This window comes from Pomacea canaliculata, linkage group LG4, assembly GCF_003073045.1.
Source record: "Pomacea canaliculata isolate SZHN2017 linkage group LG4, ASM307304v1, whole genome shotgun sequence".
Classification (NCBI taxonomy): domain Eukaryota; kingdom Metazoa; phylum Mollusca; class Gastropoda; order Architaenioglossa; family Ampullariidae; genus Pomacea; species Pomacea canaliculata.
This window is the reverse complement of record NC_037593.1, coordinates 5,527,137-5,551,437: the sequence shown is the minus strand read 5'-3', so window position 1 is coordinate 5,551,437 and position 24,301 is coordinate 5,527,137. Positions and strand designations below refer to the sequence as shown.

General features: G+C 44.6%; 1 protein-coding gene across 8 annotated transcripts in view; it reads right to left on the bottom strand.

Annotated features, from left to right (window-relative positions):
- The window catches only part of LOC112562818 (homeobox protein cut-like 1), a 91,714-nt gene that overhangs the window by 34,054 nt on the left and 33,359 nt on the right, over window positions 1-24,301 (bottom strand). For all 8 annotated transcript variants that reach the window (XM_025236343.1, XM_025236336.1, XM_025236338.1 and 5 more), the window contains 2 exons: window positions 12,195-12,262; window positions 1,855-1,987 (listed from right to left, as the gene is read on the bottom strand). In XM_025236343.1, the coding sequence (XP_025092128.1) occupies window positions 1,855-1,987; window positions 12,195-12,262 (201 nt within the window). The remainder of the gene's footprint in view (window positions 1-1,854; window positions 1,988-12,194; window positions 12,263-24,301) is intronic.

Below are 24,301 nucleotides of genomic sequence, written 5' to 3'. Positions count from 1 at the left end.
GTTTGTGCTCTATTAGGGCTTTTTTCGAAGAAGTCTCGTATTAAAAAAAAATTAAGTATATTTTAAAATAGACTGCTTCTCATCAACTGTTTAATCTATACTACAATTTTCTGAATAAATCAAGAAAAATAAATTAAGTACATTTTGAATACATTTTGAAAGAGACTGCTTGTTCACTGGGTCACTGCAACTCAAATCACATAGCTTGAGTCATATCTACCACCCACCTGAGTCGAATCGACCACCTAATGACCAAAAGTCAAACTGATCCAGGCCCAAAAGACAATAATAACAGAAGCAGCTATTAACATCAAATATTACCAATACAGCCATACACTGTTTAAACTAGTTCAGCCACCATCTCAATAAGAAAAAATGGTCACTGGGCAATACTCAGAGAACAAATCACATGATGGCACATAACATGATTTTTCTCTTATCACTGAGGGTTTTTTCTGCCCAAAAAAAAGTTTTATCGTCATTATTTTTTAGGTAGGAAGATCCTATTAAATGCATATGCAGATGTTCAGTTAATATAAAACAGGTGTCACTGCTCAGGCATTCATTTAGCCTGGGCTGATTAAACTTTCATTGTTGGGATGATGTGGTTTTACATGGAACAGTATGGGCACAGCAGGATCAATACATCTCAGACGGGAGGTCAATATAGCCAAGCTGATATGGTTTTTGGTCGAAATGACTGGTCCCTTTTAATTGTTATCACTTTACCAGCGCACATCAGTCAATTATACTTCATTCTTCCAGAATTTGCATGTTTATAAAAAATAAAATTCTCCTGGCTGACTTTTTGTTTTACTGTGACATTTTGCAGAAATCACATTTAAAACTATAAATAGTGCAGCATTTTAAGAAAGTGTCTTTGTCTACCGCGGTACATGTGTATTGATTGACTGCTCTTCCCTGGAGAGTTAGTTATAAATCTTTAGTCAAGCGCAACAACAGTAGAATAAGCACGACCAAGTGAAAGCGAAGATGACAAAGAAAAGCATTATGGAGCTGCATTTTGACATTTACATGAATGAATTTGAATTTACATATGCTTGAAGTCATTGTTACTGGAAGGTAAGCAGATTGGATCTCCCTACTACATCCCCTCTCAGTTACGACCTGATTATGGTAGATTTTAGCAAGTCTTAATAGGGAGGTCTTATTATACCAAGTCTATTTGAACTGGTGATGGTGAACAGATGTCAGTCAATGGCTGTTATTGGTACTGCCATCTATATCTGTGCAGGCACAAAAGAATTACTCTTTAATCTTCATCCTTGAGGCAGCATCAGCTGAGATCTGTTCAGTGACTGTTATGTGCCTACACTAGCCTACACTTGCTATAGCTCCTCTACTGTCCTGTGATAGCCCATAGTAGTGATTAGCTGAGCTGAATGATACTCATGTTTCCTGTTTTTCTCAGTTTATCTACAGGTATTTCAGCAAGAACTTCAGTTAAATATTTCAGCATGTACTTCAGTTAAATATGTGTTGCTTAATGGAATGGCGGTGTCAAATTCTACAGAAGTAATGTACACATTACATAATTTGCTGGGAGGTTAACAGGGCTACAACCAAATTAGAAAAAAAAAATGATAAAAAGTCTGATCTACTTGTCTTTCAACTAACAAAGTAGAAAAGGTGGCTTTGTCTCTTTTCAGTTCAGTTCAAACAGCTCAACACCCTAATAAAGTAGGTGATAAAAGTTTACAGCAGAATTCTATATATTAATGTTGATTGAGCGGAAAAAAAGAGAAGAGTAAGCCTTTGATGAGTTTTCTCTCTCCATTAACAAGTCTTCCCCATGTGGGCAAGTTTTCAATGATGTCAGTAAGTGGTACTCACCAGACTGCAGAGATGTGATCTTCTGCTCAGCTTCCCCAAGCTTGCGTGCCACAGATAGCTGCGTTTCTTGGAGTTGTCGCTCCTTCTCGGCAAAAAGCCTTTGTAATTCTCGTTCTTTTTCTTTGGCACGTGCCTACAAGACAATACCAAACCAAATAAGTTTTAGCCATCATTGCTGCAATGTTTTTCACTACAGTAAAGGTTATCCATGTACAAAAAATGTGCATTCTGGAAAAGTGAAAATAAATTCCACAAAATCACCCTTGGCTGCCTAATTTGTCCTTCCTTTTCTCAGCCCACAGATGTTTGGAAGCAATGGAATTTACAACATCTTGATGTCACTATTAAAAAAGAAAAATACCCACAACTCTAGTCTATGGAAGTGAAGCAAAGCCAATTGCCTGGAGGTGATTGCTAGCTGAAGACTTTGTAAGAGGGATGCTATCAATGATCTGCATTTAGGTTACACAGCAATGATAAGTTAATTGGTGTAACCACAAGGAGAACACAAGGAGACTGAATTTTTTTTCCCCCTTTCTTTACGGATAACTGGCTCGAAACAGACATGCTATGAATAGCAACTTATGTCTGCCTCTGTCACGTTCCCACTGTGATCATGCATCGATCACCTGCTGGCAGGGAAATCATCGTACTGTACTGATGCCTGCAAGTATCAATTAGCCAGTGCAGCAGAAATGATGGTTCTACCACATCTTCTGCTGCTGTGAAGACAGAGTTTCACTCTTAATGGCTGAAGAGTACACCACTCAATGAGAAGACATTTTCAGCTGCTGATGAGCTGCTGTGATCAGCCATCGAATTTTGGATATATCCTGACCATGGCCCAACCAAACCAACAGAACATGTATCATTAACTGTGCTGCAAATTGAGAGATCAATAGCTTTAGGGCTGTGGCTAGTCAACCACTGTGATAAAAGAAAATGAGGGTTTTTTAAATGCAGCATGCAAGGTGTGGCTTGTATACAGGATATAGGAATCTTAATAATGGTGGTCGTGCTGGTGATGGTAAAGGAGACAGTGATGACAATAATATCCACTGCCGTGATGACAATGATGACTTCTCAAATACAAAAATTTTTCAAAGAGGTTACAGAGACAATCTTGGCATGGTTGCTGGTGATCTCAACCAGTGTTGACATCATCTTCCAGATATTTTTCTGTGAAATGAAGTAATCCTGTTCAAAGTCTCAGCAATAAAATTTTTAATCCATTTCAGCAACATATAAGTGTTTTCAGATTTTTATCATGCTTATGGTCTGCAGTCTTTGAACTAGTAAACATCTCACCTGAGAGACTGTGAGCCAAGTGTTATCTTTGCTTTTGAAATAGTGGCTGCAATTAACACCTACTCTTCTACTTAGCAGGTTATATCTCCAGTTCAGGCTGAAGTTTTTATGTAAATGTGTTACTTGGAAAAGAAACACTTGCAAATTAATCCTGTGGTCATTGAAGTCAATATTCTTGTTGGATCTACAAATTAATAGCCTTGAATATGCGTCCTCAGACTATCCCTGATGTGCTTAAATACAACAAAACTCTAGACATAAATTAATCAGTTAACCTATTTCACTGATTTTCTTTCTCAATATGCTATACACAAATTTACATTATGCAAATTCAACAAATTCTGAAAGAAATCCACATTAAAAATAAAACCCTAAAACTATAAAAACTCATTCTGCAAGGCAGACACTTTACGATAATTGCAACAGTAATATTTTCAAATTGTGTTATCATGTATACAGCATTTAATGTCTGTATTGTAGTATATTTTGTGTGTACTCTCCTTGTCTGTGTGTGCGTGCGTGGGAGGATAGCCTAGTGATTAGAGTGTCCAATCTGCACACACTAGCTGGTTTGATATTGTTGTGATGTTGCACACTCCCCTCTCCCCCCAGTTGACCCAGTTTTGGGATGGGTACCTTACTCTTTAGAGGGTTGGGGAAAGTGTAGATAAGGTGACCAGACAGTCCCGCTTTTGACCTTGTGTCCCGCCTGCTCATCGGGCGGGACGCCCAATGTCCCGCTTTCTGGCTTTTTGGCAAGTCCATCAAATGTCCCGCTTGTCTTTAAAAATCACTTTTTTCTGCGTTCTTTGACGGTGACGACACCATCATCGGCGCGTGTCCCGCTTTTGCCCCCGAAACGTCTGGTCACCTTAGTGTAGATGATGGGCACTATGTAGGGTTTAAACCTCAATCCATAAGTGGACTACCTCAAATATACATAAAATAATAATTAATTTATAAGCTGATGTATGTTCTTTAAATTTTACTTTATTGCCTAAATGTTTTGATAATCTATTATTTAATTGACCACCATAACCATCATCATTTGCCTCATTCAAATCACTAAATAAGTATTACAACTAAATGTTCAGATAATCTGTTAGTATTTAATTCACCACCACCATCTGCTTCACCACTCTCTCAGATCACTAAAAATCTGAGAACTTGACAAATAGCCATATCTAATCATAACCCATGAAAAGAGGGAGCAGTGTGTTGCAGCTTGAGGAACTAACTAGATTTTAACTCTTGTTTACCTTGACAGCTTCACCCTAAAGACTGGTATGAACTGCTGATCTCAAACCAAAAACAATGAGCCTGCATATTTTTCACGAAGTATTGGAGACAAAATCAAGTACTGGAGAGACAATAAAGAGCTAACAAGATTTTGTTAGCTGCAAAGCTTAACAAGGAAAGAAGGAGAGGAAAAAGACATGAAAACCTGCCCACAGCATTAAAACTTGTTTCCTGCATATTACATCAAACGCTTGAGGATGGCAATGTGAGAGGAGAGGCTACTGATAAAGCACTGAATCCCAGCGAACAAAGCAAGGCCATAAACAAATAAGGCTAGTTCGACATTCCTTGGTATATGATGTTTACAGGATATAACTATTGAAAAATTACTTAATTTCTCTTCCCCCACCTCTCTCTTTCTCACACACACACTATGCCTGCACGTAGTATAAGCATGTTTCTTACCACATCCTGTTCACAAAGTTCCTTAACATATGCTACTAACAACTTAAATCACTTTTATCATACCGAAAATCAGTATCTGCTTGACACATCTACTTATAAATTAATCCATGAACGATCTCTAATTCAGTCATGCCTAGCATCATTCACCACCATAAATTCTTTCTATGACAAAATGAATCAAAATAAACATTATCAACCATGCTTAATGTACATGGTCTGTTGTTAGAGAGTTTAGAACTGATTGAAAGAATACACACAGCCAGCCATGAAACAATGCCTCTGCCCCACCCCCCAGCAACCATTAGGGCAGTGTAGTGGACAGGGAGGAGAAGAGGGCCAGAGTGGGGGGAGAGCCATTCAGTGCACTATCAGCCACAGCAGCTGAAACAGGAGCGCGGCTGGTAACAATCAGAGAGCTGGACAATAACAGGATGTGCGCAAGAGCGATCAACGCCCAGCAAGAACATCACTGTGACATCCTATCGCTCTGTCCTCCTAATTGATTTATATTTGCTGTCACACTTTGTTTCAAATCTGGCTCCTCTAGACAATGGTCACGTCTGGCCCACACAGACCTGGCCTATCAGAGCAGGATGTAAACAACTTTTTGCCCACAGTATAATGATTTTAACAAAATGACTACCCACACCAATTTCACTGGCAATTGTTTTCACTTTCAGAAGAAAGTGTCAGTGTAAACATCCATTTAACTTAGGCCCTCTTTGACACTGCTAACAAGTCTTTGGATATCTAATAGGGAAGAAGGTCCAAATCTTTTAGGCTATATTTTGGCAGATTTTCTCCCCCTTCCTTCACCCCACTTACCAGCTTGTCCACTTAGACTACTTTTTTCTTTCAATTTTAAGAAAGCCCCTCCCTCTTTCTACTTTCTCAGTTCTACAAGTGAACCACCCTACATTCTGCTATCTTTGTTCAAATCCAAACTTTATTGATTACATGAAAAGTAAACCAGCATATTTGATGCATGAATTTTCATCATGGCCTTGTTGAAGCAGATGGACCTGGCTCAATTTTCATCTGTAAAGAATAAGTCAACATCCACTCCCAATTTTCTTCTGAGTTGAAGCCCATGCCCACTCAAGGTGCAAGCATCATAATGTCAACAATTGCATGTCCCAGCGGTGCTTGCAGGATCTTGCATGCCGCTATGCCAGATGTAAATAACCAAGCTCTATCACATGTTTTCAATTAACTACATCATCAGTAAACAACAGCAACTTCTTACATGTCTGGCCATACGCTGGCTAAAACTAATCACCAGTCATCATTATCTCCTAGAAAGTGCCAGACTGGGTCTTATGCCTGGCAAGACAAGATTTGTCACACAGCAAGAGTGTGTATGTAGGCAGGTGCTCATGTATTGTCCTAATGAGTATTACTTTCAATCATCATACAAAGAAGGGTATCAATTTCCTGCTCACAAATCTTTGGCTTTGTGAGTGCTGTTTTAGCTTCAGAAACTGTCAAAAGTATTTCAACAAACTCTACAAAGGCAGTAAGCTGTTGGCTTTAATAGCTACATCTACAAGAATTCTGTTGGGGGATGGGAGCAGGGGAGGGTGGCAACCTCAACCACAACCGATCTGCCTGTATTAACCTTCAAAGTATTCTTCCGCTGGAAAACACGACATTTGTGAGCACATACTCTTTCTTTCATAACCCAAACGGGCAGTCATGCTTGACTTTACTTTCACAATAGGGACCAACCAGCAAGTCCCACTGCTACCTTCTACATGTATCACACTTCCTAGCCTGCTCCGCAGTACTGAATAACAAAGCGTATTTTTAAATGAATCGATAACAAATAGCTCTCCTACTATCAGCTGTTACAAGGGAAGGGGACCATCCAGGGTAAAAGGAGTGAAAAGGTGGCAGGTGGCAGATGGGGTGGGGTGGGGAGCGAATCCTCGTTTCGGTTACACTCAGAGTGAAAGTGACCTGTAACCGCACATCAACACCAATTTTTTTTTTTAAACTGACCTTCAATCAGAAAGTCCCGTCTCACCGCCATGTGTCACGATGACGACGATGACGACGCCGTCGACGATGCAAGGAGGATGACAATGATATTATAAAGACACCCGACGGCCAAAGAATCGATCTCAGCAATGCTCTCGCTCGTCTCTCAGTCATCACTCTGGCATCGTCAGAGCCGTGCGAGGGAGGGGAAGATAAGCCTCCACTCTGGGCGGCCAGCCTCGCCAGACCCAGTCAAGCGCGCGGACACGGCTGGCGATGGGGGAAGCGCGCCGGTAGATTACGCTTGTCACATGAACAGGTATAGATAGGTTCTTCCTTCCTACCTGGCTCTATATGAGCCACAGGTGAGCGAGTGAGGGTGTGTGAGAGAGAGGGAGGGAGACAGAGGAGAGGGGAGGAGAAGAGCGTGTGATCCCATTCTGTCACGCATTCACTCTTGATTGATCCCCGGTGTCTTCTGCTTCCTCTCGCTCTCACCCTCCCACTCGCAGCCGATTCCCCCACTTCACGCCGACCTCTCCTACATCGACAGTATTTAATAAATAAAAAAAAAAAAAAACCGGTGCAGCCGCTCGTAACTGTTTTAAAGTCCGCTAACCCTCCAATGCAAGCCCTTATTCTCTCCTTCCCTTCCAGCATGAAAATTCCCCCTCCCATCCTCTCCACAAGCTCCGTTACATAAAAAGTAAGTGTTTTTCTCCATTGTTTCTCCTTCGATCGCCCCACGCAAGCAGAACGCCTGGGCTCGACGTCTCGACACTAACTTATAAAACCACATTTTTATGGCGGCTGCTCTCGAGGGGTTCAGCACTACGCTTGGCCACCACAGTAAGCGAGGGCCGTGACGGCTGACTGGCTTTAACCAGGAGAGAACTGCGGACCCTCGAATAATTGTGTTGCGCTCATCTCTATTAGCCTCCTCGCCCCTCCCGTGTATGGAGAGCAGCTCCCCCCACGTCTCCACCTCAGCACTACCCAACCACACTCTGGTGTCTACGGTGTCTCCAGTTTGGAGACTCGGAAAGCTAATGTGTATCGTTCTCCTTCAGTCCCTCCTTACCAGATCAACTTCTTCTTTACCAGATCGTGGCTTGCTCGACAAGTCTCAGCCTCAGGCTTTATCAATCACTCGATCGGGCTCTCTCTCACATACACACAGACACACAGATGCACGCGAGCGCACGTCCCCTCACACAGCTTTGTGTCGGTTGTGTCTCGAGATGGGCAGCTATCAAGGACACGACTTGCATCGACTCGAGTTACACCCCGTGACGCTTTGAGCGGCGCCGAACAACAGGTCGATCTACATACCAGCCCCTCAAACTGCGCCCTCTGTCGGCGGCCTCAAGGAGCGGGGCATGTGACCAAAAACTGATCACTTTCACAGGTTCACTGATGTCTTGGGACTCTTGGTGTATCTTGGTTGGAGTTTATTTTATTACTTTTATTCGTTGCTTTATTGGGGAGCTGGGGCAGGGGTGACAATTAAACGAACTCCCTACCCCCACCCCGTTCAAAGTGAAAGGCTGTTGCGTAAAGAGACATCAGTTCTTGGGAGGTCTAGCTTAGACACGCATGGATAGTTTTCATTCGTTTTTCAAACAAAGCCCGCTGACAAAACGTTCCCATCTCACCCACCCATCCACACACACAGAAGTTGTTTCATCGGAATGCGTAGGGCGAAAAGAAAACAGTTTTCAATAAACGACCCACCCACTACTTAATTTTTGTTTTATGGACGCTTTGCCTCAGATGCGCTTGTAGTCAGTCTCACCAGCGTCCTCTCCACCTACCCACCCACCTCCCCGCAAACAGCCAGCAGGCACGCTCTACCGGAAGTGAATCCCTACCCGGATCGATGGCGCATGCTTGCAGCTTTTCCTCCCCTTGACTGCTGGCCGCGAGCCTCCTGACACGAGTCCACGTCTGCGACCACAGGTCACGGATGTCTGCGTCTTCCACGCTCTCTCGAACTCCGCCCGACGACGACGACAACGACGCCGCTTCGCGGAGCAATACGCTTCAGCTAAGGCAAGAACTTGGTCCTGACGTCAGAGGCCTACAGCGCAAAACGTCATCGCCTGCCGGTGCACGCAAACGGTTATGCTCAAACCCTTCCCCCGTGTGCACGTGAGCGTGTTCACGTCTTTCAATGAAGTGTGTTAAACTGTCCGAGTGTTGTCTGTTGTGTGGTTGATGTTTTAGACGGAGCAGGCAAAAGCTATGCGGTCTTCTCGTTACTTGCGAGCAAGGGAAGACAACACGCTGCTGTTCGTATCAATACGTCCAACAGTTTCCACACCTCCCCCATTCACCCACTCACCTACCCATAGGCACGCACGCACGAAAAGGAAAAACGATAAAAATTTATCTCTGCTCAGTTTATTGCTCAAATCGATAAATGAAAGATTTAAAAATATAAATAACTGCTTCAATAAAGGGGAATAAAAAGAAAAAAGAAGCGCAGTATAAAGAAAATGTCCCCATTCCCTTACAACTCTGACGGTTGGACCCAGAAATTCTGGCCGCTTTGGGATGCCATACCGTTTACGAGGGGGAGGTAAGCAGTTAGTAGTTCGCTCCACTGCGAAGAGAGAAAAAAAAAAGAGCAGCGGCGGCTTAACCAGCACACAAGTCGGTTCGACTCCCGTATGGCACAGCGAACTTTCACCTCCTTCAGTTGACCTGCTGTGGAGTAGGTACCTGACCACTCGGTTCACCCTATAGTGGAGTAGGTACCAGACTCCCTGACGGGTTAGGGAAGGTAAAGTAGCGAGGAAAAGATGTGCGCCGCCCTCACAAAAAGCTGGCATGAGATGAGCGAGTGTTGTAACAGTAGCAGTATAACACTTCGCTTCCCTACATCAGGACATGTGACTACATTTATGAGTCATTCTGTCACGTACCTTCATCTTTCTGATTTTTACATGCTCCCCTTGCTTGACCGCTCTGTGTACATGTGTATTATTATTTGTGTATTTGTGACTAGCAAATTTCGCGAACGTATGGGTGTCGTGGAAACACTGTCATATAGTCATACTACGGACTAGTATGCCCCAGCGCCAGGTGTCAGATACCAAGATAATGCGACATGGACGATTTAATCTCTTCTTGAACGCTTGTTACCTCCATCGTGTTTCGGTAATACAAATATTTTGATCTGATACCTTCACTAAAGCCTACAAAATATAGACCAACATTTGAGCAAGTTTGAGAAGGTATCTGTATAACCGTAACATACAAACCTGGCCAAACATTTGTCCATAACTGTCCGGTTAAGAAGTGTTTCTAACTATCGAAACTTAGAATGTAGGCGCTGAACCTTTGTCTCCTGACTCCCAACCTCCCTGTCTTTAAAGTTCTTGGAGACAAAGCTCCTGTGAGATGACTGATTGCCTTTCCAAGCTGCAAATGGCTGCGGCAAAGGTGCTGGCACACGATCGATGTCTTTCCAAACTGTGTTTCGATGTCACCGCCGCAGTGGCGCTGACAACTTCTAAACATCTCGCTCTGGACTTGGCGAGCTGAACAAGATATTTTGTGTCACACGAGGGCGTGCCCCAAGACGAGATATGAACCCAGGAAGTGGTGACCCTTAGTGATGACAAGGTCCCGTTCTACCCACTATGGTACAGGACTATCTGTAGAACTCACTGGAGAGCATAGGACTGCCACCACAAAGGTGACTTCCTGGTTAATGGTTGGTAGGAAACTGTTTTGGTGTTCTTCTATCAAGTTTTTTCCTATCATTTTTCACTTTACTGGGGAGAAGGAATGATAAAGGGAAAAGAAGCCGGAATACCCCATAGCCCGCTCCACCACACCCCCGACGGTTACCCGTGTGAACAAGTGTCACAAGCTGGGAGAAGAACATGTGCTCCGAGACGAGATAAAAAGAGATCTTGCGATCTTCACCGCAACGAGTAGCTATCCAATGAAGAACCTGGTGTCTTCACTAGCCGCCAGCCTTTAGTGGCAGAAAGAATATACTGCAGAAAATATGTACACATTCCGGTTCTAACTGGCTAACTATTCGTATTTGAGACTGTCTGACTTGGAACTAGTCGAATAAAATTAACTGTTTCACTATGTGCACTGCAGGTGATCTTCGGGGAACTCACGACAGGTATTCCGAACATTAAACTATATCCCAGTCCCACAAATGTAATCATCATCATAATTGTAACGACTTTCACATTCTAGTGGGCTCAGGGCGTTGTAAGAAATTAAACAGTACTATACAAATATAGATTCAAGATAAACAGCACACATATACAGACCGAAACAAATCAATACAAAACAAATATACAGACACAACAAGATGAAGCCTGATCCCGCAGTCAAGGCGAGGTAGAGAAATGTCTGTCTGAACACTACAGGATGTTTTGACTTTAATGAACTTCTAGTCGACATCGTCCCCACTCACAGAATGGAATTTTAATCTGCGGAAAATGTATCCATAAAACACATGGCATGTGGACCAAACAACACGACTTGGTTCGCAGTCAAGAAAGTGAAATCTGAAGTGGAGAAAACTAATCCCGTAAAGCAGAAAACTTCAGACAAGATGGTTAAGCGATAAAGAATAAACTGCAGACCGCTAGTGGACGAAGATGTCGGTCAGTAGAAACTACCTGGCACAGACAGAACATTTCACAAAAGAGGTCAGCAAAATGCACAGATCAATGGCAGACACCAAAAGTCGACATACATCCACGGACGAGACAAAATGACAGCCAACGGTTTGTAGTCGGCAGTTCGCCTTGGCTGTTAAGGTCATAACCCATGTCTGGGAGGCCATCAAAAACACGGAATGTTACTAAACACTGTGCTATTACTCAGCCCACGCAAAGGTCTCGGAAAAAAAGAGGAAAGGAGGGAAAGGCAGCTCAACATCCAGAAAATCTTTAATGGGTCTTTCACTAATGAATCATCCTTACGCCAAGTTTAACTGATGGCATTTACTCCTCTCCCGGTATCCATCAAAAATCAATAAAAGCGACCGCTTTGCAAATCCCTTAGTCTACAGCAGCTGCCCATGATTTGCGTGCGAGCTACTTGCTCAAGCAACCAGAGAACCGAACATTTCTGAAAATTTACACATTAAAACAATGGGCACTCTAAATTACTAAGATATTTGCAATACTGCCAAGTCGTATGGAGGGATGGATTTGCCCAAATGCTGAAAATACCTTTGTCCATCAAATTTGTGGAGGGAGACTAGTGACATAGAGAATGTACATACACACAGAGAGAGAAATTACAGCATAACAGAGATGACAGACAGCGACCAAGAGCACTAATCAAAACAAATGTACTAGTCATACCTCAGCTGTTGTTTCAAGTTTTTCCTCATACTCCCGAAGTTTTTCCTTAAGCTGCTTGATAGTCACCTCTGAAAAACAAAAGAAAAACTGATACAGCAATAAATCAACCAAAGGCTCGTTCAGAAATGGATTTTATTTTCAGTTTTTCAGTTTCAGCTAATACTGCATTTCTCTGAGACTGAGGAGAGTCCCAACAGGAAAATAAAGTATTTCAAAACTTAATATGTATGCTATTGAACGTGAATGCAAAACAAAATCTTTCTAGATATTAATTAATAAACTTTTAGCAGCTACCATCAGAAATTTATCTGGCAACTGCAGAACGGGATTTATATTACTGATACAGCAAGAATAAATAAAGACACAATGAGGAGCTTCACATCAGCAACGAATACAAACACCGAAAAGACCCTAACAAACCAACCCTCCTCCCCTGAAAAAGGCACCTGGCGTAAAATAACGCAAAATTACCTTTCTATTCCATTTTAACATCTTCCATGTGCCCAATCCCTGCTTCTTTGGCCCCCATCCTCAGATCTTCGCAGGAAACCTGCGTTGCTTAAGCGGCAGTAAATCTCCGACTTGCCTCCATATTAGCTGGCGCCTTGACAGGCCAATAGCACAGGTAATTGCAATCAATGTGTTATGTTCATCCCTTCCCCGTGTATTATCAGCAGTTTGGCTTCAGACTTGCTCCTGCTGCCTCGCATCTTCCCTACCCACACTTAGTGAGAGGGGTGGGACAAGGAAAAAAGAAAGGGCCAAGAATGCAGTCTGTGCAAGTAACAACTCAAAAATCAGCTTATCAGAGAGCAGCTCATATATATATATATGCACACACACACACATCCATGAGGATTTTAAACCCGGTACCATGTACCACGCGAAAAAGTGACTGCTTCATGGGAAGGATTGGGTCAATATCTTATGCAAATTATTTTTATCTTGTCATATTACTCTTGACATTTTGTCACCTGGTCTGAATACACTCTGCTATATCTAAGAAAAATTACTTCCCTTGGTGCCATTTCCTTTCCAGAGCGAAAGGTCCGAACGTTCCGAAAGTGAATAAGAATACAAGGCAAAGATTCCGCCGTTTGCAAGGGTTAATTCAAATTCTCCACTGCACTGCAGCCCGTTGTGACGTCACAGTAGTGCTGCATCTAGGGACAAGCTGTTGTGGACTACTTCTCCATGTGCACGCGCGCGAATACAGAAAGAGATCGAAGAGACTGCACGGAATCGGGGAGTAGAAGAGAAAAGCGAGGTTAATGAGCCAACAAGAGACAGGATGGCGGTCGCAAGTGTATCGGATGAAGCTGCAACATGCAAGTAAAGGTCGCGATGATGGTAACGGGAAGAGCTGCAAAAGCAGCAACAGCAGCCATTTGCCCCTCCTCCGCCACCCACCCCACCAGAGTTTGCCATCTACAAACACTTCCTTTAATTACACACCTGGTCGCGGTTTCTAGTTGAAGCGCCGCCGTGTTGCCCCGCCAGACCGACGGCGGCCAGGCCTGACTGGCAGCCACTCCCACCTCGCTATAGATTTATGACTTTCTCATCTCAATTGCTGCCGATCGATTTAGGGGATGGAAGAAGGGGAGATGAAAAATATCACGGGGACTGTTGAACATTTTGTTTAAATGAAAGCATTCCTTCTCTTCTATCCTCTTCTCCGGTTCTTCCGGCCGTAGCGGTGAAAGCGACGACTGCTGGACAACAAGGCAACTTCTATGTGGCGTCCAGAGAATTCTTATTCAAGCATCAAGATATGAGCGCGCCATTGGGAATACAACTATGTATTCATTCCTTTAATAATAATTATAATAAAACTCTAAACAGAAAACACATCTACAAATGAGGTTGAGCTTTCCAGAGGTAATGGGAAAGACCGTAAGCAACTCCTCCAACCATAGCCATCCATTTTACCAATTCATCACACTCGTAAACATTCCGGCATTTGCTTCTGTTTGTTAAGGAAATTTTAAAAAGTTTGTACACTGGTGCAGCAAAAGGACTGCACTCTATGTAACCAGTAACAAGCCTAGTCTGATTGTTGTTAAAATTTCTTAACACTTTTGTCAGACGTTTTCCATTATATGCTTCCTCCTAACATTTACAAACTTAACACAGCAAAACTATCTAGAAACCAGTTCATTACTCAGGACTGGGTGGCATGCACATCAATCAGCCCTACCTGCCGGGCCTAATTGAATGCAAAAAAAAGCTAAAATATCTATATCACGCGGTTCATTTAAGGCATCTCATTAAGGGCACACGACTCCGTGTCCCACTCCCCTCAGTTTAATCCGCTCAACTCTACTCCCCTTCAATGGGATCGTACTCCATACCTTCATTCAAAAACCTTAACAAGACTAAGAAATTTTAGTCAAGTCCTCTTCCGTTGTGGCGGAATATGATCAGCAACATTTGGACAGTCTACATGGCATGTTGAGTATGGTCCTTCATGCTTTACACAAGCTCAGCATGGTGAGCATCGGGCGACTGGCCCTGGCTAGTCAAATCAGTTCAAAGACTCGTGCTGTGGGCTGTGCTGAGTATTACAGTCTCCTAGCGATAACATCGTTTGTAAATTATTTCATTGGATAGATCGACTGATACACTCGGAATAAAACGAACCAGCTTCAAGATGCTGCAGTTTGGAACATGACTTTTTTCTGTTTCTCCTCAAACAGGACTGGTGACATTCAGTGGTCTTCATTTTGTAACTGTCTGCTAATTCCCTTCTGTGTAAACGGTTTGCAGATTATCGGCACTAACGGTAAAGATGTTTTAACATTCCGCGGGCAGAACTTTTCATCCCATTTGCGACATGTGTCAGCAGCCCCAGTATTTTCTTATGGTCTGGTTAACATACCGAAAAAGAAAGAAAATATTCGCCGGGAAAACATCTGTATCGAGGGCATAAGACAAGTCTTTCGTGCTGTTGATCAGTTGTTCAGTCGACATTGCAGTTTCCGTCTTATGACAAAGAACACAAAAGACTGTTTCTACTGGCTTCAAAAGGAATTAAGAGCACTGAATACAAAGCACGGTTAACCTTTAATATCGTGTTTCCTCAAAGTTCACCAAAACGGATCGCTTTAACACCTGCAGAGACATCTGACCACCAACATCCCTTCAAATTAAAGCTCAGACCCACGATGGACGCGCTGTTCTACTTCATCCCCTCCACCCAATCCTGACTACTTCAAGTGACACTTAGTTTTGACATTCGACTGTCGGCAAGTCGGACATTACGACATGGAGCGCCTCACAACTACACAACGGTCTGCAAGCTCTTGGCCTCAACAACTCCGTCTTCGTTGCCATTATTGATGCATGCGCCTAACCCCAGGTCCCACTGTTAAAGGAGGACCAGCGACATGGTCATCGGGACAACGAGGCGAGGGCACTGCCAGGCAAGCTCGCGCCTTGATCTGTCTGTCGGTCACCTGCCACGTGTAGGATTGTGGGGTGGGAGTGGGTGTTGAAGTTTCCCAATGCACGACAATTCGATTGGCTCTCGTCTTTAACAGTATGCAAGGAAACAACCTCCTTGATAGGCATGAACCTTGGCTAGACAGGTGCTCACCCCGCTTTTTTTTAATCTCTATAAAGCAGCAGAATCAGCCTCGCCTCTCACACCCCATCCTACCTCCTTGCCAGTTCTGTGCGTTCCGAATGAGCCCCGACTGATGACCAAATCGGTGAAGTCGGTTCACTTCGCTACACACCTTTGAACCTTCACCTTCCCGCTTTGGAACCCTCATCCCCTCCTCCATCCCCAGCCTGTCTGCTCTTTGTCACGCTAATGTACTTTTGTGTGCACTTTGTAACTGAAATTATCTTCATTTCTCTCATCTCCCCTTCCCCACCCATCCACACATACCGACACACATCTGTACCGTATTAAATGGAGGTGAGTTTCTTTTTTTTTTCTTTCCGAGCTTCTGCAATGTGCGCTGGTCGGTGTCTTCAGGCGCCAACACGGGTCAAACTACACGCAGTAGCTACCAGCAGATGCACTGCCGCTACGCCATTTGATGAGAGGAGGGTGGGTGGGGAAGCCGCCAGCAAGCGCAAAATCAGTCCTCGGCCCACACACACACCACACCAACTTCACACTGCGACAACATCCTTGCAACCATCTCCACCCACCCACAACATCCCCTTCCTGCTGGCCTGAACTTAACAACAAATTTATCTGCTTACCAATCACCTCGGAAAAGTGTACATTCCACACCTTCGTTATCCCTCCCTCTCTCACTCTTTCTGATTACATCGCCTGATGCGTGCAACGGCGAGTGGCACGCGATGCATTTCGCGTGCGCCATGTGACTAAAACCGCACACACAGCAACAACATTTAAGTCGATCGGAAAATTTACCTGCTCCAAGCAGGCTACTTACGACAAAGCCAACCAACGAGTTAGCGAGCGAGGGCGTCTCAGGTTTACCTTTGAACAGCCCATCTCCCTTGCAAGCAGGTCACTGCCCCTTACCTGACCTTCATTAACCGAGCCCTGCACCCATCAATACCGACTATCCCTCACAGCACCCGTCTTCTCCCCGCACTGCTCCGCGTACTCGGCTGATTCGACCCTGGCCAAAATCACAAGTCGAGGGCGCTTTTCACAAACGAGGCAGACGGTAAACAACATTCCAAAAATCTCGCCGTCACATGTCCAGGCCAAACCAACTTATCACGCACTCCTAGCTCTTGAGACGTTCCTCAAGGTGGTTTTTCTTCCCCCCTTCTCTCTCCGAAATTATGATTATTTATGAGTTTCTGCCAGATCTCCCATGCTATATTTCTGAGCATTGCATCTTGTCATAACGGTGCGTCTGTTAACTGGAAAATGGGACATCACACCTGACACTGGAAGATTTTGAGGACCTTACACCGCAACTAAGAGAAACTGCTGGAGTTACCTTAGCTCTGCCTACCACTCACAGAATATCTTGCTCAATATCCTGAAAAAATCAAAAATTCCATATGGAATTAAAATACCTCCTACTTACATTTTAAACAATTAACCCTTTGTTAGTAGCTGACGAGAACTGTATCAGGCACAAAGCAGATACAGGAAGTCTTAAGAGATCACTATTGAGTGCATATGAATGGGGGTGAGGGTCGTATGGTTTTAATTAATGTTTCCAACATTTTTGTGGCATGTTTCACTTCCCTTTCGTCTGCACAAGGATGTGGCTCTCTGTGACAAACTCTCGTGCACACTAAAGCCCACACGTCGTACGCAGAATCACGAAGCAGAGCCATTGAGAGAAAAATGAAATCAGAAGGCGGGGCAGAAAAAGATTAGTGATGGTTACTGCAATGTCAGTAACAGAAGCAGATTGGTGGGGGGGGGGGAGGGAAGAGAAAGAGAGAAGAAAGAGTTTCCGACTGTGGAAAAGTCCCTCAGCATCTACCAAATCAAACCCTCGTCAATACTAATTTTCATGAGTCACATGAATCCAGCCTGTCGGTCCCAACATTAGGACGAAATCGATAGTGCACTGTGTGTCCTTCGTTGAAAAAATCAATACCTATAGACGACAGGAACACAGAAAACATAGATAATTTTCACTGTGCTGCACAGCACCGCTACCGCCATACCTGCGACAGGTGTGCATTAAGGAGACAATTTTCAGGGGGTATTATGAATGATGATTGCACATACTGCACTTGTACTTAACACCAACAGTGCGGGTATCAGTGAACATTCACCTGACAATAAGGGCTCAAACCCTTCCTCCACACTTAAAATTAAAACATTACTTTTTCTTTCATACTCAAATAAAACACGATGTCTCTTAAACTCGAAAAAGTACATAAATGTTTCTTTCATATTAAACTAGTTTTTTCACGAGTTTTACATTCAGCAAAAGGTCAAGGCTTCTACGTGTCATTTTCACGTCATTTTCAATAATTATAACTTGCGGATGATCAAATAAGACCCTGTAATGTCTCTTCGTCAAATACATCTTCTCCCTCAAAAACAATTTACCCTTTTGACCTAGCATCATCAATTCTGGATTTTTACAGATGTGAAAACAACTCAAGACCAGATCAACAAAATACCGGCTTCCCGACAAGAAACCTTCGTTGACATTATTGTCAGGTGACTTCTCGTCCAGACATGACTCTGTGTGACATATTGCCAGAAGTGGCACCCAAGGTTTCGTCAATGGGCGCAGGCTTCAAAGTTTTTGTCCTTTCATTGAAAAGTAGCTGAGAATGGAGGCCTGGAGGCTTGTCTAGGCGGTGACTACCAAACTCGGGTGCTACGATGACGTCAACCTTTTTGCACTCGCTCCATATTTCGCTTTCTCGGGTAGCCTCCTCGCCGCTCTATCGGCCCAGATACACGCAAGACACCGAGACCACCTCAGTTAAGAAAGGACACATGGGATCGACCTACAAAAGCAGCTCCCGCCACCTTACCGTGACTAAAAAACCCACCTAGTGAAATCATCGACCACCAAGCTCGCGCGCACACACGGTTGTTTCCCCCTAACTGCGAGACCATATGCAGAGCAGGGGGCAGGCAAATCGCAGCACAAGACGGCGAGATGTCAAAACGACTTGCGCAGACGTCCAGAGATAATTTATTGACCATATACGCCGAGGAATCCACCGTGATCCAACGCCAGGCAACTAAAAGATCTCCCCCTATCTGCTGTTCAACTTCTCATCAAACGCAGGAATGCTGATTTGTCACGGCCTGTCTCCTCCTCACAGTCCACCTCTAAATCCTAGCCCTCTCTCCTCCTGCCACTCCTCGCTCTTTCCTTCATCTACACAAGCCTTGCCAGCCGATCTCCAGCGGTTTTCTCCTCTCACATCCCCACCCCTATCTTCTTCACCCAACTACCCGCACACTCCCTCTCTCCACTCTCGCCCTCCCACCCCATTAATTCCCTGGTTGGGGCCAAGGAGAAGATTTGTACAGCTACGGATGATAAACACAGTACACACTCCCTTTTGGAATAATGAGAGCTACTCTTATGCCTAAGCCTCTACAGTTGCAGCATGTGGCGGGCTGGGCAGGGAGGAGGGAGAGAGTGGATAAAAAAAAATCAAATGGTTATAACCTCTTTTTGATGCAAATCCAGCACTATGGGATTCCCATCGTTATTAGCATAGGCAATGGCCCGAGCAAGGAGCATACGCACGCGCGACCGCACACACACACACGCACGGACACACGTGCTCGCACACGCACACACAGAGTTTCGAGAATCTGACATTACACAGTGTCTGCATGTGGTAATACTAAACGCAAATGCGTTTCGCTACTCTAAGCAAAATGAAATACAAGACACCGCCGACAACAAACAGGATCATCTTTTAGTTACAGTTTTCACATTACCCTTTTCGCTTCTACTTCTGAGATGAATTTCTCTTTCACACGCGCGCGCATACATTTTTGGCGGTTGTAGAGGCTGGAGAGGAGGGGAACAATTGAGCAGCTATCGTTTTGCAAAGTACACCTCAATTAATTTCTCCTTATCCCCGACCGCGTGCGTGCAACAAGAGGTGATAACGGGGTAGTGGCCGGGAGACAGTGTCAAGCTGGTAATCTGCAGGCCGCTGCTCTCTCGCTAGTTATCGACCCGACACGTTAAACGATGACCGAAGGACGACAATGCCAATGACTGACGACGATGATGCCATGAAGGAAGCACAAAGGACTGCTTCGCGGTACTACCTTGAGCCAAGAACTGAACCGACATCGAAGGGACCTGGCTGATCACCTAATCAGAAGCGTTTAAAACATACTCACATTTTCAGTGCGTAATACAAACTGATATAATATAATCTTATAATAATGTCCTGGACTAAAAATAAAAACGTACACGTGTATTATAGTGTTGTGGCTTCAATTCCGTCCTCCACCGCTAACTTTTCCATTTAAGTGCATCGGAAAATACATCAGGTTACCTAACTGCTAGTGGCGGTTTACGATTTCGTCTGTCACAGGCCCGAAGTGTGTACAGTGATAGTTACAGGATAAGCAAGCATCTCACGTGGAACCGGCAACATCAAGATTTCCTTTCATGAGTTACTAAGAATATCTGAAACACAGAGCTGGTGGGAATGTATAAAATGGAGTAAGGAAGGGGACAGCTCTCGACAACCACGCTAACAGGCCATTAAGGTATTTCTTGGGTGTTCCGTGACGAACTTCACATGGTGAGTCGGGTGCATGATGGTGACACACTACACACCTGACGCTGATGCAGAGACCCCGTTATGCCTTCGGGAACGTTCCCTGATGTCTTTTGCTGACACAGCAGGTAGCTCTAGCCCCAAAACCGCCGACGACTATTAAAACAGTACCGGGATGGGCGCGCATTGTGCCCTGGCTAGACTGACCCCGGCCTTGACCTCCACTCAGAGCGAGTCCACATGACAGCTACCAAGATGGCGATGGGTTTCAGCCTCCCCCTACTCTTCTCTTTCCTGCCATCAGCGACGCGGTTTTGCAACATGCCCCGCACCACTTGGTTTGTGCGAGTTCGATTCGCCTGGCAGTCGGAGTTTTATGACAAGACGCCCCTCTGTTTGAGTGGATGCGAGTCTGTAGCCTGTCGACCTGCAAGGGAGTGAACTGCCGCCAGCAGCAGTTTGTGGGACTTGCGGTGTGTACTCTTGCAGTCCCCTCCCCCCAACCTCCAACCGACTCTGACCCCATTGCTCTTCAAAGCAGCAACACCCATAAGCAAATATTTTCTCTTTGATCGGACGGGGCCAATTTTCCCCCTTTTAAAGAGCGCTCACACTACCCAATAATTGCTTGCCTCGAATTCTCCAGGGAATGCGAGGGGTCAGAGGTTATGATATTTGCAAACGGTATCAGCACTAAGAACAAGCTCGGGACAAGATGGGCTCCTTGTTCATCTTTCCTGGTTACTTCACTGCCTCCCTACTACCCTGAGCTTGTTTGGTGTCCACCAACTTGCTTACCTCCACGTTCTCTTACGCTTTTTGGTGTCCATCATCTGTAGCAGTTTTCACATTGCCATCTTATCTATCCTTGTTTATGTATCATTGTTTCGGTTGCTATACTGTTTTCTTCTTTAGCTCCCATTAACGTGGTTTGTTTCTCCATTGTTTTATTGCAAATACTCTAAAGATAAACGCAAAAAAGATTATTCACGAAGCTGTGGAGTGAGGGGAAGACCCATGGCACGTTTGTTGTTGTTGAGATAAAAGTGTTTCCAACTTAAAGGGGTTTACCAATTTGGGGGAATGGGGTTCTGGGGAATATCTAGTTGGGGACAGTGCAGGAAAGGGTAATAATGGTAATACAAGTAGCAAACCCGCAAGATGATAACACAAGCATTTGAGTTAACTGAATCTGCTCAGCTTATTAAATGCAATCTTTCAATAAAGATCTGTTTCGTGTAACTAAATTAAGCGCCAACCCCCTCCTGCTGTGATTTACTGGTAGCTCGATAATTAGCTTGGAAAGGCGTGTGCTTACATATATCCATTTAAAGAACGATCTTATTTCTTATTCAAGCACTTGCTCACAGGCAAATACCTCGGTTTACTTTACTTGCCACTCCACTCCTCCACACTCTTCAAAAGTAAAACGACGAGGACTGAATAAATGTTTAAACAAATAGGCACCATAAATCCCACAATGCGTCGGGTTCCCCCCATCCCCCTATTCTGGATTCTTCGATATAAAATAAAAGCCAGCAACAATAAAATATGATCAGGTGATGTGGCAGGCGTTTCTTTTTACGGTGCGCTGTCACGTGACGCACTTTTCAGCGGGCTGTTTTGTTGCCGAGGAAATCGAAGTCGCCTCGCAATCAAATGGCAGGTTTTCTCAAATCCACGGACGCATCCTGGGAGATCAACAATCGCTGCTAGTTCTTACAGCGACTCTCGTGTAAACACATTCCGTTAATAGACTTGCCGGGAAAAGTAATAACAGCCCTTCTCCTCCCAGAACCCTCCCCTCTCAATCAATAGATCTTTTACCTTCACTGCTCACACTACCGCGATCTGTTGCAGGTGAAAGCTAGTGAAAGCAAGCGAAACAAAGGGAGCGCGTGCATACACAGGCGCGCGCGCCACGCACGCACGCACAAAACTTGCCTCTGTGGCACTTTCGTCGCCAAATCTGTCGACAGCAAAGACCATCACCATCGTCTAGGAATCCCTACCGACCAATCTAACGACCGGCTGTTCTCTAATTCAGTGGTTCTCAAAGTTTTTCAGACCGCGGACCACTTTACTTAAGTAAAAGCTATCTAAGTAAAAACTATCATAAAATCAGACATATGCACTTCAAAACTAAATGACCTATAGTAATAAGTTGACATAAAACTACGTAAACCTCGTTCTTTGTAATTAAAATGTTAATGCGAAGAATTCATCACTTTAAACATCACTTTGCTGACAAATGACGACTGTCAGCCGCGGACCACCTGACTTATGCCCGCGGACCACTAGTGGTCCACGGACCACACTTTGAGAACCACTGCTCTAATTCACATCTATCGTCGAAAAAAACGAATAAGCTGTGACATCACAGGAATGGTGGGAGAAACCCTCCGTTCCACGGTTCGTAACTTGTCAGTGGCCTAAGAACCAGGGGGACAAGGGGGGCAGCCGCCCCCTTCAAAAAAGATACTGAGGAGGCAAGAATGTCAATGTCGTTCACTGTCAGCAGTTTGCCCCTTGACCCCCCGCCCTTACAAAGCTAAGCATCTTCCTACACCACTGCTTGTAAGAGCCATTTCGAACCTCCTGAACTTGTTTCCTCGAAAAAAGGAACAATGAATGCCTTTACCCTTTCTTTCCACATATCTTCCCGATCTGGCTTTAGAAAGAAAACCTGTTACCACTCACTCGGAAATGCGCTTAACAGCAACAACAAAAAGTACGTTTTTTGTAGGAACAGTGGAAGGTGGGAAAGGGACTCTTTTTTTTTTTCACTCACTAGTCGGATTCATTTGGATGCAAAATTATCATAAACAAATACTACGATCATTAAACGAAAGTCACATGTTCTCTCGTTCAAATCAGTATGAAATGTGACCTTGAGTCAGCGCTCTAACCGTTTTCATTTTGTGCCCTACATTACCTACAAGTCGGTCAAAACGACAGCAATCCCCATCCAAACAAATCCGAATAGACGAAGGAGAAAGAGGAGGAGTGGGAAAAACGAGAAATGGAGGAAAGTGGATAAACTCTCTATCTGTTCAATACTTGTCACAGCACAGGGGCTCACCTGTCTGCCGTGGGAACAAGAAAAGAAAAACGAAAAAGCTAATAACAACCAGCGATGCATCAACACCGGAGAAGCGAGAGCAGAATGGCCTACACAGCATGGTGGCTTTTGGCAATGGCGGCTACTCGCCCATCGGACTATCAGTTTCTTTAGAAACGTCTATTGACACAGTCTCATCTCTCCCCCTTTGACACTCCGCCCTCCCGCCCCTAAGCCCATCTCACCCATCATCTCCTCCAGCTCGCTACTCGAAGCCAGGTTATTTCAAATCGCCAGATCAGTGCACAGAGGCCCGTGGAGACATCTAGCTAGCTATAAGAAATGAAAAATACGGGTGAGACACACTTTCACAAAAGGTCTTCTTACATTTTTTTCTCCATCGCTAATTCAACACCCCAGGGGATCAAATCGGGGTACGGTAATGGCCTCGCCGAACCAAATCATTCACCCGTTTCGAGTTACAGACAGCACGAACGTAACTCGTTCCTTTTTACGTGCGCCTGGGACGTCGTGTCGATACCCTTTCGGCAACCCGACAGGCCCCTCCGCCTCAATGGCATCTTCCTTCTCCACCCGAAAAGGAAAAGAGCTAAAGCACGGGGTAGCGAAGAAGGATGGATAAAGAACACCTGATTGGGGGCTCCGGGGGATGAGAAGCAGGGGTATCTGCAGTTGCTGATCTCGCCTTCTCGATAGCTCTTCGACGTCTAGAGTTACAAGGAGGAGATGGGGGTGGAAATGCTGCCGACGGCGGTCAGGGGATCGACTTTCAGGTACTACAGCTCAGCGATTGAATACATACCCGGCACAGAACAAAAGCGCGAACACCGCGACGGCGACGGACGGG